The sequence below is a fragment of the Melospiza melodia genome, chromosome 2 (assembly GCF_035770615.1).
Source record: "Melospiza melodia melodia isolate bMelMel2 chromosome 2, bMelMel2.pri, whole genome shotgun sequence".
In the NCBI taxonomy this organism is placed as follows: domain Eukaryota; kingdom Metazoa; phylum Chordata; class Aves; order Passeriformes; family Passerellidae; genus Melospiza; species Melospiza melodia.
Genome location: NC_086195.1, coordinates 9,781,047 through 9,799,841, shown reverse-complemented (window position 1 = coordinate 9,799,841; position 18,795 = coordinate 9,781,047). Strand labels below are relative to the sequence as shown.

The window sequence follows — 18,795 nt, the reverse complement described above, 5'->3', positions numbered from 1 at the left end:
TGATCTACATTAAATAACATTGCAGTTAATTGTTCAAAAGAAACCTAATGTAATCAAGGCTTTGTCTAAGAAAGGTGAAAGGGACAAATCTTAACCTAATCACCTGAACTCTGCTCATTACAATATTGCTTTTCAAGTGTATTTGAAAAGAACAAATATACTCAAAAAACCAGTTTCAAACAAAATCTCCTTTGAACTTCCACCACAGGAGCAAACTGTGCTCCTGACCATCATATTTTCTTAATGTGACTCTATGTAGCTTTCTATTCTTCTTCACAAGTAACTCCCACCATTGTTGACAGGGGTTAAGATTGTGCAGTTACATTTATGGAAGGAGAATTTTACTTAATTTATGACATGCACAGAGCTCAAAGATGCTGAAAACAATACTGCAATGTTTCAAAAAATACTGAGTTTCAGCTCAAAACTCTGATTTTAAATTATCCACACACAAAAGTTATTCCCCCCAGCAGTAAAATTTGATGAACCAGCATACAGCAAACCATTACTACATACAATGTTTGATGTTGGGTCTCTCCTAAAATAAATAGTTAATCTTGCTGGGCTAAGAAAAAATCACAACCTTAAACAAATGGATGTGCAAAACTCTCAGAATATGTTACCCTGGAGATTTGTTTTAATATCTATACTTAAAACCATTTTACAGAAAAGAAAATGATCTCTGAGTATATGCATACAACAAATGATTTATATTGTACTTCACAGAAAAGTATCTCACATTAAAAAATACTAATTTTATATAAAACATCATTTCTCTCAATGCTTTATCTTTGAACGAGAATGCCAAGTCATGCTTGCAAAAACAGAGACTACAGCAGAAGAATCACTGTAAAAGTAACAAATAGCTCAACAGCTGTATGAAAAAATAATAATAGTAAACAAAATACATTTTTCACAGGTGAGAATTATACATTGAATAAGTCCTATTTTCAAATCTGAAGCACTGAGAAACTCATTAGACTGATTTAACATGGTATTGAACTTCTCTCAGTATCACTTTTTTTCTTCAGTGAACAAAGCACTTGCAGGTAAGTGATGGGAAAAGAAAACAAACCTGTGTTGTGGAAGACATGAACATTGTGTCTCATTCTTCCATAACAAAAAGAAATAGTATCTTGCTCAATAATAAAACTGAAAGGAATAAAGCTCAGAAGGTATAAGAAGCTTGGTTATGTTCAAAGTCTGGTTCAATACATCCTCTTTCAATACACAGAGAAATAAGGAAAAGGATTAGGGAGAAGAGCTTAAAGCTGCCATAAAATAAATCTACACAGCCTGTTCACAGCACCTGAGTCAGGCAAATCCCTGGGATCAGCAGAGAATGTGGAATGAAGGGCTCAAAAGCAGCCCTGTGGAGGAGGATATTGGTAAAACAAAGATGAGCTGGTGATGTCCACTCACAGCCCAGGGAGGCAAAGGTGTCCTGGGCTGCATCAGAGCCCCGAGGGCAGCAGGGCAGGGAGGGGACTCTGCCCCTCTGCTCTGCTCTGGTGACACCCCACTGCAGGGCTGCCCCCAGCCCTGGGGTCCCCAGCACAAAAAAGGCAGAAGGGGCTAGAGGAGGAACACAGAAGTGATCAGAGGGCTGGAGCACTTCTCCCATGAAGATATCCTGGAGGAGAAAAGGCTCCAGGAAAACCTCATTGTGGTCTTTCAATATTTAAGGCCAGGGCAGAGGCAGCTGGGGACTGGGGGGGAAACAAGAGCAGCTCATAAGAAAGAGAGAGAGATCAAGCAGCTTCTCCAACAGCCCCTCATTTGGATTGGGGATTTTTGCTGACAGAGTAAGACAATTTTACTGTTCATGAAATGAACAAAAAGTTCAAGATTATGTTACAGGTAAGGATGAGTTAATGAGGGCACCTTTCAGTTGCCTTGTTGCGGTGTGAATACTTCCATTTCATTCTTGCTGTGGTTATTCTCACCAGTTCAGATTAAAATCACAGACTGGATAGGAAGGGACCTTGAAGATCATCTAATTTCAACCTACTTCCATACTTTTGCACCAGTAAAAGAGTCTAGTATCTGCTACCTGAGTTGTCAGATACCAGTTCCAAGACAACACTACACTGGGCTTGCCATGTTATCAGTGTGCAAAAAACCCAGATCAAAAGGAAAATCATCTCTGCAGTCAACTCAGAGAGTGTGCATACACTTCATGCCAGGCTCCAAACAAGCCAATAACTCTGTTTTACATCCAACAAATGCACAAGGGAAAAAAACAAAAAACAAACAAACCAACAAACAAAAACAAAAACAAGCAAACAAAAAAAACCCCTTTCCTAAGTGCATTTGGAGAAGAATTCACTAGCTTATAGCTCCAGATTCTATATATTATCAAGGAGGTAAAAAAGAAGTGCCAGACACCATAAGAAAGTCTTAAAGTCACAGAGAAGCATCTTAATCAATGAACTTTAGGATTTTTAGCAAGCAAAGATTTTATTGGAAGAGATACAACAAACTGCTTAGAAATGCATTGCAAATACTGAAACATTTGAATACAAAATTCACATCTAAAATATTCACCAGTTTCTACACTCTGTGGAACAGTTTGTGATCTCAGAACAAAGAGTAGGATAGAAACTAAAACAGGAGCTGCCCAAAATAGGTACTAAGGCTTAGAGTAACTGGATTTCTTTGATATCAAATATTACCCTGCATTGTAATGACTCCTGATAACATATTTGTAAACTGTATTTTAAATTACAGAGAGAAACCATTTTTAGATCCTAACTCTTTCTTTATTCTTCCAGTAAGTAAATACAGCTATTCTGCATAACCTAATTCTCTCCTTGGCACATGAAACAGCTTAGAATCAGAACAGAAAGTGTAAGAATAAAATTTGGAAAATTGAAATTGTTTGGAATTCCTGACATTATCTCCAGTTTTAAAAAAAGGAGTAATTAATTTAACAGTAAGAAGCTATACACAATGAAGAGCTTGATTTGAAATCAATTCATTAATTTTTTTCCATTTTTTGGTTTAAATACATTTTTTAATGTAAAAATATCTATCAAAATTCACAGCATGTTTTGCAAATCAATCTGTGCTTTTGTACAGATCCAGATCCAGCCTTATGGACACTACTGCATATGACAATCTGCTTAGCCATGGTCTTAGAATAGGACTATTAGTAAAACATTGATATATCTTTACTACTTTCTAGTTTTACAGTAGGAAATTTATGAAGGAAAAGTTACCTATTAAATGTAACCTTGAACTTTTACAGTCATTTGATACTTTTTTTCCTAATGGTCATAATTTAAAAATACCAACATGCTTGAAAGCTATGAGTAATTTTTCATTAAACAGAATTTCTGTGCCATGTGGTGTGCTTCTCTCCACCTGTTGTCCTTGTCCCACAGGGAGCAGACCATGCTGGCACACAGATGCAGACCAAAGATAATAATTGAAGTGTCAAGGGCTTGGAAAAGCACAGAGAAGTGGATAACTTGGAAAAGTCTTGTCCCAGTATACTTAAAACTATGTCAAGTGCATTAAAAAAAAAAAAAAAAGAAGCACTGTGCTTCTCACCCACCACCATCCAGTCCTGAATGAATAAAGAAGTTTTGCCTGCAGTACTGAAGGACATGGGCTACTGTTGGAGTTTTGGGCTTAGTGCTGTGTCCCAGCAGGGACATAGCAATTCCTCAGCTCCAGCTGCACACTGGGATTGCTCAGTCACACTGTGACAGAAGGGTTGGTCTCCTCTCCAGCCTCAGTGACCCCACTTTGGGTGCCTGTGACACTGCCAGAGGGGAAAGCTGGGAGGGAAAAGGGTCACCTGCCAGGAAAAGCTTCCTGCAGGGAGGTTTCAGTGGATGTGGCAGATCTGGAGGCACAGGGGAGGATGCAGGAGGAGCTCTGAGCCCAGCTGGTCGTGCTGGGATGATGAAGTTGTCATGTGCATGCCTTGGTCCTGCCATCAGTGTCACAGACACAAATACCCAAAGGGAAAGCACTGAGCCCGTGGCAGTTTTATGCTGACAGAGCACTTAGAGGAATTTGCCTCAATTTGTACACCGCATTTCATGGATTTACCAAAAGAATAAAAAAGATTGAGGGCAAAATCTCCTTACTGATCAGTCATGAAATGTTCACACACTATCTTTTAACACAAATTTCAGAAGTTTGTTCCATTCAAGAAAAAGATCTTCTGAAAGGAGGCATTTAAGTGGCTTTACTTATCATAGATGACAGAAACGTCTAAACAGAGAGAAAATCAGTACTGGAAATTTCTAAAGACCTAAGATGCCCTGAAATAAATTTCTGTAAGAATGAGATCTGCATGTGTGGTGAAAATTACACTATTTAGAATGGTTGTCTGGGGATAAATTAAGCTGAAATATGCAAGATGATTAAAAAATCCTTTTCTATATCAGCAATTATTATACACTTTTTTTAATTTAGTAGAAAGTGTAGTATGAATTACACTTTACAAAACTATTCCATTTAAAAATGTGTATATTTTTTCTTAATAATAAAATGCTCATTATCTTTCTGCTTTTAATTTTTTTCTCATTTTTTTTGCAATTTTTTAAAAAGCAATTTGAAAAACAGTCTGCATTTCATGACATGACTGTGGAACGTCCCTATAATTACAATTCAACCTACAGTATTGAAGAGGTAGTAGTTTATGGTATTTCCCAATAATACTTGAATAAGTATTATTGGGAAATATAAATATATATATTTATATATATATTCATATTTATAGTAATATATATATTAATTATATACATTAATATATATTAGGATTTTGAATGTTTACATGAGCTTTAGAAATTACATCCAGCTATAGAAAATTAATATATTTAATATATTTATTTAATTTAAATTATTAAATAAAGGATTATTGAATTACTGAATAATATATTTTTTAATCTGTTTATAATTTTTTGCAGCACTGTCCTGGTTTCAGTTGGGTAGAATTTATTCTTTTTTCTTAGTAGCTGGCACAGTGCTCTATTTTAGAACAGGATGAGAATAATGAAACTCTGATATTTTAGTTGCTGCTGAGCAGTGCTTACTGTAAGTCAAGGAATTTCCATTTCCCATGCTCTGCCAGGGAGCAGAGCCACAAGAGCCTGTGAGGGACATGGCCAGGGTGGCTGAGCTGGAGGGGCCAAAAGACATCACAGAGCATCAGGAGGGGCCAAAGGGACATCACAGAGCATCAGGAGGGGCCAAAGGGACATCACAGAGCATCAGGAGGGGCCAAAGGGACATCACAGAGCATCAGGCTCAGCATGGAACCCAGGCAGAGCTGGCCAGGGGGGCCCCACTGCTCAGGGACTGCTTGGGCATCCCCTGTGACATTTCCATAAGCTGTAATTCTTTATAACAGGCAGCACACAGCATGCATAAACAGGTGATATTAATAGAAATGGATGATCCAATATACTCTAGTCAGCAATTGTTATCTGGAACTTACCTAAACTTTTGCTCTTGCTTTACTTGCCTGACTTGATACACTTTCTCTGGGTGGATTAAATGTGTGGATTCCAGCAAGAGCACCCTGGAGTATGACAAGCACAATAATGACTGCATTTTTAACTTGCAGAATGACAATGAAACTCAATTTATTCTAACTTTTAAATGCAGGCTCAATAAAGAAGTTTATTATTTTCAATTAAAGATACTTTAAAAGTACTTGTTGTGGTTTAACCCCAGTTTTTCTGTAAAAAATTTCCTCCCTTGGTATCAAACAAGCATTTCCTAGTGTTACTTGCAAGTTAATAAAATACCCCCTGATGAAACACTAGATTGCTCTAAAGATTGTAAGCCTGATACAAAGCATTTTTACTTTAGATTAATGGTTCAAATGTTGCCCAAATTGATAATGACTTAACGTAATTGTCAAGTAGCTTTTGAATTGTATTATACTAAATTACATAAAACTAAATTACTTCATCACTCCATTGATAATTTCCAAGGGAGTTATCCAAACCATAAGACTAATTCAGCCTCACTGACCACCTCAAGAACTTAAAAATAAAAGACAGAAGCTAATTAAAGTTATATGATTCCTACACATGAGGCTTGGAGCAGTGGAAACAGTCCTGCTACAGGATTGTTATTGCTGTTGCTGCTATTACTACAATTTGTATACACTAATCCTATTCTGTGGAGGAAAGAAAAGTTTAATTTGCAGCTTCTGCAACATGTATATTCATGTTGCATAAAAAAACAAGTTGAAAATGTTGTGAAAGATGGTTCTTCCAAATAAATGAATGAGATGAACCAATGCTTAGTTCTAATGACAAAAGACAAAATATGGAGTCTGATCACATAAATAGATTTTAAATGGGTACAACAATCTATTTCCTTTGTACTCAGGAAAACAACATTTATAGCTCTGCAGTTGTTGCAGCTATGATGAATACAAATTAAAAATTAGACTAACTGATAATGATGCAAGCCCCAAGGCAAAAGCATTTTTTTCTTTTGCATGCTTAATAACTTAAACAGCAGAATAAAGCAGATTGGGGGAAAATAACCAACTATTAATTAACATGGCTTGTTTCTCTTTGTAATTCTGCTGGACCTCAGCCAAACACAAAAATACAAGCAAGGTTCATGAACTCTGCTTGATTACAGCTCCAGCTTTTCTGCTTACACTGAGACGGATTTCAATTAAGGCTTATTTATCTTCTTTATTCATTATGATAGCTTCCACTTCATAGTGCTTGTAACAATTTTGGGAATATAAATCCCTACCATTTAACCTCCAGGTTTTACATTTTTAAGAAGAAGAAGAAAATTATGGAAAAGAGTGGATAAGACAGGATGATCATTAAAGAATTGTCTTTATATCACTGTCTACCTGAATATGCCATCAGTTTTGAAGGGATTAGTGACATTTATGCTAAATTTCTTCAGCTCATAACATGGGGATCTGCATCTTATTATAGCCTAAAAGAGAACAAAAACCATAAGACCAATAATCAAGTTATCATTGTTTTTTCCTTCTCATTTTCACATTTCCTCTATTTTTTCTCTTGCCCCAACCTTCTCTTGCCCTAACACATTTAGGGGGACTAAAAAAATGAGAGAATCACATAAACATCATCTAGGTTCAGAAGTCTTTCCAGATGTGCTTGATGAATGTGGATTACAAACACAGGCCTACCTGCCCTGACTGGGACATACCTGACAGAGTCTCTGTGGTTAAAAAGCACAAATAAATACAGAAACATCCAACAAAAGCTTGTGGTCCCTCTACATATGACATCAGAAATCATTAGGCTGAAGCACATCAACACCCCCACAACAGGATTTCCAATAACTGAAAAGGGCTGAAAGGACTCCAGATTTATTTTCAGAGCAATCATTGCAAATTTTTACAGTTTATTCAGGATCCAAATATGATTTCTGTCCTTAGGAATCTTACATATTCTCCTGGGGTTTTTGCTGCATGTACATAGTCTAACATTGGAAATCTGAAAATTCACAGGTCAAAGGTGAATGCTGATGGTTACTCACATTTTCATTCATATCTCAGCCCCCTATTGTTTGATATCATGTGCAGAATACCAATATTTTTTTGTCACAATATTAATCATACACATATAAACTTACAAGAGGCTCAATACTCTTAACTTCAGCTTTCAGAGAGAATGCCATTGTGGCACCATCTATTCCATCAACTTTATTTGAGATCAGCAGCAATACTGCCTCAGCAGGGTGCAGGAAACGAATTGTGAATTCCACATTTACAAAGCCTTGTCTCCTTTGGGAAAAAAAAGCACAAAACCAGGGCTCATAAATTACTCAGAAATCTAATTTCAGGAGCACATTTCAGAGTCTTTGTAAGGAAGGGTCCAAGAAAAGGGAAGGGTCCTAGAAAAGAAAGCAATTTGTTTCCTCTGAAATACTTTGTTGTAGTATAATCTTCTGCCTAAGAATATCCTAAAACATTCAGTAAAAGAACTATCTAGATAAAGAACAATACTAAATCCTTATTGCTTTTTATATCAGCACATAGCTTAATTTTTCTTCACACACACACAAAGGAAGTTCTCTTTCATTAGAGTACTAACCTAAGTTAACAACTGATCCAATTTATGCTCCTCTCTGAATAGGTTTTTCTGAGTTAAGCAGTCATGCAGCCTTTTGGGGGCAGATCTAGATAGATCATTTGATTTTAATCAAATTATCGATGAAGAGTGAGAAAGAAATTAGTTTAAAAACTCTTCAGAATAATTCGTAAAGCTGAGCAACTAAGAGGGAGAAAAACCAAAGTTCTCTTGTACAAGCAACAGCTTCTCTCTAACGAGAAAAGTGGAGAAGACCACACAGAATGAGAGTTTAGACTAGGTACACATTTAACTTTATCTGCATCAGCCCTTCAATAAAGCAAGAATAAGAAAACTGCAGTGCCTGAGGGTCTCACTTTGAAGCTCTCTAAATGTCTCTCTGATTTTGAGATCAGTCTTAAAAAGGCAGTAAGTCTGCAATTGTCAATTCTGAATATTGATTATGAAACCCTGGAAGCTATGTAAACATGGCTCTTACAGCTGTCAAGTTCCTGCTGCAGAGCCCCCAGACAATTCCATTTATGACACTGAAGAGTTGCCCAGTCCCCCAGAGTCTGAGGCTCCTAGGTCACCTCACCATTCAAAATGTTCTGAAAAAAACATGCTGTGGTGCAGGCACCCAGAGGAATAAACTGCCTGAGACATACAGTCCTAAAGCCACTTTAAGGATCAAGTCTTAAGAAGTCTGCTCTGGTCACAAATAAGACAGACAGGAAGTGTACAGCACTTTCTGCCTGATCTTTGCCCTCTAACTCTTGCAACAGCTGAGAATTTGGATTTGAATTGTTGCCTTCTGTGGCAAAACCACAAAGTTGCTTCATTTTTATCTCTATTAATCTGTGTTGTGGTCAATGTAAAATGAGGGCAAGTTCATCTCGTGGAATTGTTCCATAACCTTGGGGGTTTATGCTATTCCTGTTGTGAAGTGCAAGTCTACACAGCACAGTGCAGTGCCCTGGAGAGTGGGAATCTCAGATCAAGAATTATTGATGCCATATGCAACATAAGACACTCAGCTACACTCAGAATGTTATTCACATTACTATAATTTCCAAACCCACCTACAACATTATGATCTAACATAAAGAACCTGCAAGACTTCCATATGTCTCGTCAATTCTTGGAGTTTTTTAAACACTTGCACCAGAATATTAAGAAAGCTGTTAATTTCAAAGAACCTATTTTTCATTTCATGATCATGACATTATGATAAACTCTATAGAGGTTACTGTGCATGACTGGCATTTCCACAGGTTTTTAGTTCTATGCAATTTTTCTAATATTTGTTTCTATATGCAATGCCAAGCAGCTCAACATCAAGGTTTTGCACTTTTTTTCTGTCTTGATTTTGCTTTGTGGTTTGTTCTGGGTGTTTAATTTTAAAGGTGAAGTGAAAAACAGCCATGGTATTGACCTTTCATAGAAACACATGGTATTTTCAAGGATTACATTTATATGATAACTCATATTTGAAGTAATTGCAAAGAAAATGGAATCAAATCAGCCTCACAGCTTGCTGAAAACATAGCATTATTTGTGGTTCCCTTTGCATATATTTATAATAGGCATGTAATTTAATACTGACATATTGATAGTCCTTAAAGGGCACTGTATTTTTGTTGAGTCTTCTTGAATTTGACCATCTATATTTGAATTTTTTTTCTCTTTCATGGTTTATCTTCATACAAGTCTTGACCTTTATTTTTCCTTTTTAAAGTCTCGAATCCATTTTATCTGTAAATGGATATCTTGCAGATAAGCTTAAAAGCTCTTAACTGACAGCCAGAGTCACGATCCCATCCCTCTTGTCTTCACTAGTTAAACAGGGATTAAGGAAATTCCTGTATTGATTCATAAAGCTGCACAGCACAGAAAGAGCAAAATGTACTTAGTGAAAAAACCACTTAGTGAAATAAGATGGTGACATACCATGAGTATTTCTGGTAGCAGAAATTATAACCTAATGCTTTCCCAAAATTAAATCTCTCAAATCCCTAGATGTCTCTCAGACATGGAAGATGAACAAGTAACTACATCACATCCATCTTGGTGGGGAGGAAAGATGGGGCAAAAAGATGCACTGTAATACTACTCAAACCTGTGTCAGGGTCTCTTTAATTCCCAGTCATGCTTAAATTAGGAGCCAAAATCTGCAGCTTCAGAAGAAAAGAAATCTACCTCCTCATGCTTCTACAATGCATTGATGTATAAAATGTGAATCAAGTTTTGATATATAGGAAAAAATATATATATTGGAGACAGAGGATTCTTATAATGATCTGAAAGCTTATATATTGCTCTTAAAGCTCTACTGAACCCAACTGCAAGAGTGCCACTGAAACATTACTCTAGATTTGTTCCAGGTTAAGGAGAAAAACCTGACCCTTACGCCGGTTAATTTTTCCCTGCTTGTAGTTGAACACATTTCAAGTCTTCCACCACTCCTAAATTAGGAAGTTTCTATTTTGTAGTGCTACCAAAAATAACACAAACATTTCATTACTTACCCATCAGGAATGGTAACAGTGTTTCCTTTAGGTAAAGAGAAATCATGAGCATCTCTTCCCACAAGAATCACGTTGTAGGCCAAAGCGTAATTGCTCGGGTTCTTCAGGAGCACCTACCACAACAAAAGCAGCAAGATCGGCCTATTTTTACTCATTTTAGACTATAAAAGGTGTGCTCTGCAGGTAATTCTAAAATATAAACCAAGGGTATCACAAAATAAAAAATTACTTCAAATAACCGGGTAGATAATTATCCTTCCAAAGGAGTGTAGATTTCTCATGGACAATCCAAACTTCATTTTTGAGAGCACAGTGTACACTGCACTCCTATGCCTGTGAATCTCTCATTCCTCTCTTTCACCTCAGATTTGTCAAATTTGTAGATTTTTTCATGTGCTTTCAAGCATAGGGAAAAAACAGAAGTGAAATCCCAATACTGAAGAGAATAAAACCAGAAAATGCACACTTCCATCTTCTACATTTACTAGTCAAATGACAAGAAAGCTATTATTTCTTTGTTCTACATAACATAAACACATATATACAAACATTGTTCTAACCTTGCATTACTATGAATCTCAAATCAATGGTATCAATACCTGCTTCACAATAGTTGCATGGAGAGCACCTGAAAACTCTATAGTGTTCTTGGGTAGGTAGTGAGGGAGAATGTCATACAGGTGGACACACAAAATAAGCATCATGACAGGATTTGGATCACAGATATCAATGGCCTAAGATTGAAAACAAAAAAAAAAAAAAAACAACAGATGTTCAGTTAAAATTTTGCCTGTACAGTCTAAACATAAGAAGAAGAAGAAAAAGAAATTTTAACTTAATTCTTGCTACACAAATATTTTTAATCTAACCTGTAATAACTGGATTATTCTCGTTGCAAATATGAATATGGATCTTGTCACAGCACAAAAAAAAATCTATAATTAATAATGAAAACCACTGACATGCTCTGGTGATAAACCTAGGGTAAAAACTAAGCTCAACTTTTTTTCCCAAAGGTTCAACAGAAACAAATGCTAATTTTATTAAATGCAGCATAACAAAAAAAGCATGGAAACTTTACTGTCTGAAAAAACATACATCTTTACTATCTTAAAAAAAAATTAATGTTTTTATTTTATGTAAAATACCATCCCAAATACTCCTACATACAGTAGGAGTTTACAAAGATAATTTCACCTTCAAAATAACAATATAGTTGTTTCTATTGCAGATACTTTTATACTTTTGTAAAATGATTTATAAAAGGTAGAAATTATTCTTGCAGATTAAATATTTGATTTACAGAAATGAGTTTGAGTGGGAACTGCAAAGCTTGTCAAACATTAGTCCTCAGCAAGTGGGTAAGTGAGTGGTAAAATTATTTGCCACTTCATTGCCATTTCATACAAAGTATGAAAAAAAGAGAAAAAAACCATTTACTCTTCTGGACTATCTTTAGTGTTGCAAGAGAGGTGTATAGACATATTTATCATCTTAACTAAGTTAATTTTTACTTTCAAGTTAAAGTTTATTTAAAGTTTTTAAGGTAAGTTTTGTCTTGCCCTGTGCCCAGCCAAGCAGCTCATCCTCCTCTCAGCAGTGCTCACACAGCTCCTCCTCCAACCTTCCAAGACAGTGAGTTCATAACTGGGCACTGATCTGAAGTTCCCCTGCAACTCTCTATGGCTTCCTAGATAATGTTTGTCCTTGTAATTCCTAATATTAATTTCCTATACTCTTCATGCACTGATGTAATCATACAGCTCATCTCGTATTTCTATTTAATTCCATCACCACTGGTTGAAGATTCAAACTTTAGGATGCATTCACTATGCAAAGTAAAAAAAGCTTCTTCTGTGCCAAAAGCTTTAAACCTGAATTTTGAAAAGTATTCTGTATTTTCCATTCATTTATCTCATTAATGGCTATTGAATGCTAACCATTATTCCAATACAGCTGTGGTTTTACACCCCTACTTTTGACTCCTCCTGCATTTTCATTTAAGATAGAAAAGATGCCAGTGTAGATTATCTGTTGAAGACTTTCTCCTGCCACCTATTTCCTTCTACCCATTTCCACTTAGATCAGAATTTATTCCCTCAGAAAATACAATTCTATCCTGTGATGAATTCATAAAACTCCATTTGTGCCATTTATCTACTTCTCTAAGAGCTACATTTAAAAAAAAGACACTTCTTAACAAGATTCATCAGAAAATTCACAGTCAGTAAATATTATTTGCTTTAAAAATAGGTGTTAACAAACAATAGCAATAATTATAAATTAATAACAATATTAAATAATCAAGTCTGACACAAATTTCCTTTACTGGCTATTCCCAGTCACTGCACCTTCCATCCTCATCACTTTGTCACACACATTCCCTCCATGTTGCTGCTATCCACCATCTTATCTTCTAATAATTTTAGGCATTCAGCTGAATCTTGTTCAAATCAAAGCATTTTAAAAATTAAAAATATCAAACACAAATTTAAAACTCACAGAAAGCCACCACTAATACTCTAGGGTTGAATTGTAAATCACGATTAGAAAGTGGAAACCATTTTCTGCCCAAAGTACTCCATCTTAAATCTAAAGCTTAATCCTCAAAAAGATTTCAAAGCCTTGAACTCCATTAAAAGTGTATTTAAACCTGAAGCTGAAGACTAGCAGACAGTTGAACTTCTTTATCATTACAGACTCTTAGATTTTTAGATTGAAAATACCAGCTTTTCCAGACCTAACACATCTCAGCTTGTGCTGGTAATTAATGCAAATGTCCTGAGAGCTCAAAAGCAGTGACTGCCTGAGTCAAGAACTTTGCCAATGCTGTTGGAACATTTTAGCCTGCTAAATTTTAGACAATATTATCAGAAAATTCCCAAATTAAGAGATTTCAGCAAAAGGATTCATGTATTTTGTGACTTTTATTGCTGCAAAACAAGATCGTTCAGGAGTTTCTATAGTAGCCTTAGAAAAGTAAATATGAATTTCAATAAATCTATGCCAAATGTACCCTTTGAACTAAAATACAGAACTTGAAGATCCAAGATCTGTTCTTTTTTCTGGAACTGTGTACCTTTGTTTAAATTTTTAGTCTGTACAGAAGTGGATTTATTGTAGACAATTTAGTCTTAAAACAGGTACATTAGTGAGAATATTCTAGAATTCTGCTTCCACATCTAAAGTATTCAACACCCTTTTCATACTGGCATCAAGCCTCTGCCTTCATGTGCTGAACTGCCTGTTTTTCTTAATAAAAGCTGAGGCAGAATATACCTTTGTTTGAGGGTTATATCAACATTACTTTTTCACTTCCTGTCAGTTACAAGTATGGGAAGCAGGAGATTTTCTTTGTTTAGCCTGTTATAGCAAAGTCATTTCTAACAGAGTGATCTGTATCAGGAAACAACAGCAAGACAGCAGCTGATACAAATGGCAATAGCAGGGTTAATTTTTCCCTGTAATCATAATACAACCGAATGGAAAGGGGAAAAAAGTTATAATTGAGGATCTTTTTATACTACTTTGTTCACACAAATAAGCTCTACCTCTGATTCCTAATGCCATTAATTCCTTTGGGAAATTTCCTCCTACACTTTCAAATACTGTGTCTATTCTACTGCACCTTCTGCTCTTCCATGTGCTCCCAGAGGTGTAAATAACTCACAAGGGGACAGTTAAAGAAATGCAGACTGGGAACAGGAGAAAACTGGGGTTGGGGACAACAAAAAGAACAGAGGAACGATATCCAACGTATGTAAGGTCACCATATATAGAAAATTTGGAGCCATAGGTCAATAAAACCATGGAGGTGTAAAGCATGTTTACTAAACAAATAAAAGAAATCTCAAACAGATCCTTGATTGAAGGAATTATCAACAATTATCAACATTGTATTCCTCCCCAAAACCAGGTCACCAGAAGCTGCTGGTTTCAAGTGAGTGCTACTCCCTCCAGCATCCAAAGCTGCTGATTCTGCATGCACCAAACCTGGGACAGAACTCTCATGGGCCTTCATGGTTAGATGCATCTAACTGTCACTAGACATTCACATATTTTTTTCACCATTTATTTTTATGGTTAAGTGCATGATGTTTGTTCTTAAACATATTTTTCTAAATTGCCTTCCAATAGCAATAATGAATTCCATTTGAGTTTCCACTGTGTTATTTAGGATGCTAAAATCTGAACTGAATTAATTTATGTTCAGCTAGTTGTGCATGCATGATTCTACAAAGCAAGGAATTATGGAAATTACTTCTAATTAAGTCTATTAATATGAAGCAGTATTTTGGATTCCATCATACAGTAACACATCCTGAAACAAAACTGTCTCACTACAATCTCACCTTAACTGGATGTCCAACACTACTATAAAAAAATCAAAATAAAAATATTAATATAAATATATAAGAGATGCTACTATAAAATTACCTACCTTTATGTCCAAATCCATATTGATAGTATGCAGAGCCTTCACAAGTATCAAGGCATTGTGCATAAACTGTTCATGAGTTATTGGATTAGTATACATCTTTACGAAGTGAGTGGGAATCTAGACAAGACAGAGAAATCAAACTCAATCTTCCACTAGGCAAAATTACTGATTTTGTATTTCTGCAATCATTCAGCAATCAATAAGATCTAAATTTTGTGCTGAAATTCACTGTTAAGAATAAACCCAGTAAAAAAAAAAAAAAAACAAAAAAAAAAAAACAAAAAAAAAAAACTAATACTGAAATAATCCCCCATGATTTGCTAAATGTTGGGGTGGTTTTGTTTTTCTTTTTAAAGATCCCATAGGCCAAGAACTGCTGTTGGGGAAAGTTCCCTGTCCAAGCACCCAGGAGCCACTGGCAGCCACCTGAGCTGGGGCTGAAGGGCCCTTGCAGTGGGAGGCTGCAGCAAGTGATGGATGCCTTGCTGGACTCCCCACACATCCCACTCTGACGCTCTCAGACAGGGTTTCCTCACTGTCTTGATCCCAGGTTTCCCACAGCAGAGTCTCAGCCATCTGGATCCTTAAAATAATTTAATCTTGCTGCAAAAACAGAAGAACACCTGGAGCTGGTGCCTCTGAGGAGGGATCCCACACCAAGGACACCCCGGGCTTTTCCACACCTCAGCCTGAGTGTGTCCAAGTCTGGGGTGTTCCTGTTGGATCCCCAGCTCCTGCCATGTCCCTCTGGTCACCTGGAGTGCCCCAGGTCCCCGGATCTTCCTTAGGCAAAGGGTCACTGCCAGGTCTCTCTCTTTGGGCTCCCAGCACCCAGAGCTCCACCTGCAGCTCCCACCACATCCACACCCCAGTGCCAGCCCTCAATGCACTCCTCAGCATTGCAAAAACAAACAACTGACATCAATAAACTGCATTAAACTGGCACGATATTAAAAAACCTTCTTACCAAATATGGACAATAACCTGCCATCTGTGCTGCCAACACCAGACCATCCAGAAGATCTTGGTCAAAATTCACTATCCATCTCATGGGCGGTATTCCACCTGATTAAAAGACAAAGATTCATAAGACTTTCTTCTCCCCAAGATGTCTGTTTTGTTCTGGATAGATATAACTATTTGAAACCACTGAATAGAGGAAATAACATAAGAAGGAAGCATCCATTCACATGCAGAATTCCACTGGCATATTTCTATTTCAGAGCTGCTGCTTGAAAACTTGAAAAATCTCACCTAGAATATTGTAACTTATTCACTCTGCTGCAGCATGTAAGAGTATTCATGGAATGGAAAACTAATAATCTAAACTTAACCTCACAGATTAGGAACCTAAATATGTAAACTTTTTATTACAATAGGCCTAACATTAATAGAGCTACTGAACCTCATGCAAATATGCAGAAATCCTTGAAAGCTGAAATGCTTAAGACACAAAAAGGAAAAGCTATTGATTTTCTTTAAGGTCATATTGAATTATTTGGCATAAATGCAATATAAATGAGAGCTAACAGCTCAATTGTTACAACACAAATCACCACTTCTACAACTGTTGTAAACCCCAATGCCTCAGAAGGGTGGGTGTTTCTTTTTATATTTCAAATGTTTTTTATCAAAATAAAACTAATTATTAAGACATTAAATGTAATTTATTTATAACTGCTTGTTTGAAGCATCCATATCTTAAAATATTTAACACAGCTTTTACACAACTTTACTGTCTCAGGTCCAAGCTCCCAAATTTAGGAAATATTTTGGATTTCAGCCAATGGCAAGGTTTTCAGATAGACTGGGATCAAGCTTTCTCATATGGGACAAATTATACAGGTTTCATTTTACTATTACACCTAAAATAGTTCAACCCACAATAAACCCCTGTACCAGATCCTAAGCAAAATCTGTCATTATGCAGAAAATGGGCAAACATTTATAGACTGCAGTTGAGGTATCATCAAAAAAACTTAAATATCTGTCACTTCACATCAACTTGCAGATGCTTCAGCATACTAATACAGCTTTAGTAAGAAAAAACAGGAGCAGATGCTGCACAAACTTAAAAACAAAGTCTTAAAATCCATCTGAGCTTAACTCTGTGACATCAGTAATGATTTTAGTTTGCCACTGTTTCAGTGTGGTGATTTTTAGGCTTGGCCCAAAATCCCTTATTTTTTTCTATTCATGCTGTGAATCAATTTTGGTAATACTACTCTAAATATTCATTAAATACATTTTAAAAAACAACCAACAGTATTTAAAAGAGTATTTGCATGAATATTTCATTTTCTTTAAGTTTTCAAAACAGAATTAAGACTTGCAATCATCTCACTGCGACAAAAACTATTTTTTCCTTATTTTTTACCTAAAAGAACATTTTCAAGCAGAAAACTCAACTTTCAAGTCTTGAAAACTCCATATTGAAAGGTACCAAAGATGGAGGATATATAACTGACTGGATATACAATATCTATCTGTTATTTATCACAGGAAGAGATTATAGTAATATGGGTCTCAATATCTAAATTGTATTCATTTTAACTCAAGTCAAACATCCATTTAACAAATATCTACAATAAGAGACATTTGTTTCATCCCATCTTCTTGGTAACCTGCTTGCAGTTGTTTAAAAAACATATAATAGTAGTCACTGCAAAAAACAAATGCTTTAAAAGTAGCAAGATCCATTTTTGAAAGCATAATTTCTTCCTAAAATGTTAGTCTTTCTAGCATAAATTCATCACTTTATTGATCATAGTGGGGACCTATAAAAATCAATAAACTGTCTTCTGTTTTTATGAATAGAGTTCAGACTCTCAGCACATAATATCAGCATTTTTTAAAAAATCAATATTTTCAAATTTTTATTTTTAACTTTTTAAGATTAACTATTTCTGCTTTAGTAAGTGCAATATTGAATTATTCTTCTGGTTAGTAATCTAGATTGATTTGCAGAGCGTGATTATGGAAACCCATTAAACTTACGCTTTGATCAAAAAAAGCAACTTAATTTTTTTATCCTACTTTCTATTTTACTTTAAATATACTAATTGCTGGTTTTAGTCTTCTAGTGGGAATATTACTTGAGCACACTTAAGCAGAATCACAGAATGGTTTGGGTTGGAAGGAACATTAAAGATCGCCAAGCTCCAAACCCCTGCCATGGCCAGGGACACCACAAACAGCACTTCTGTACTTTGCTGTGTTCTCACTAATCCTTGCCTTCATGCTGGTAGAATTGTTTGTGTGCCAGCAAAGTAGCTGGGGAACAAAGCTGGCTTAAGAAGAAAGAGCAAAAAAATCATTTATTGTTTAATCTGGATCACCCAATCCAGTTTTGCCATGCAGCCACATAAATGTGCCAGTGGAAATGAAACATGGTGGGACTATTTTCTAAAACACCATTTATTGAACTGTAGCTTTATAGTTGTCTGAATGGGTGCATAAAGGAACAAAAGCATTAAGTAGAATATTTTCCCATCTTAGCTAATTAAATACTTCTATTAGCATTTTCGTTGTTTTTCAGTTAATCCTTCTGCTATCAATCAACCTACTTAACTCAAAGGCTTGTGAATAAATTAGTCAGAAAACATAATGTATTTTTCCTAATTACATCAAATCTAGCAGAACATCTGCCAGCTAACCACTCTACAGTAATTAAGTTTTTAAATAGAATTAGTCAATTTTAGTAGAAATAAACTATAGAAATCAGAATTATTACTCAGGATACCTCTAAGCATGTAAATATATTGAATTTCATTTGTACTGGCATTTC

General features: G+C 35.8%; 1 protein-coding gene across 1 annotated transcript in view; it reads right to left on the bottom strand.

Moving 5' to 3' along the window:
* Positions 1-18,795, bottom strand: part of CFAP47 (cilia and flagella associated protein 47) — a 259,541-nt gene that overhangs the window by 167,924 nt on the left and 72,822 nt on the right. The window contains exons 34-40 of the mRNA XM_063182155.1: positions 15,976-16,073; positions 15,009-15,125; positions 11,167-11,301; positions 10,568-10,680; positions 7,603-7,753; positions 6,848-6,936; positions 5,456-5,539 (exon numbers count right to left, since the gene is read on the bottom strand). Of these exons, the coding sequence (XP_063038225.1) occupies positions 5,456-5,539; positions 6,848-6,936; positions 7,603-7,753; positions 10,568-10,680; positions 11,167-11,301; positions 15,009-15,125; positions 15,976-16,073 (787 nt within the window). The remainder of the gene's footprint in view (positions 1-5,455; positions 5,540-6,847; positions 6,937-7,602; positions 7,754-10,567; positions 10,681-11,166; positions 11,302-15,008; positions 15,126-15,975; positions 16,074-18,795) is intronic.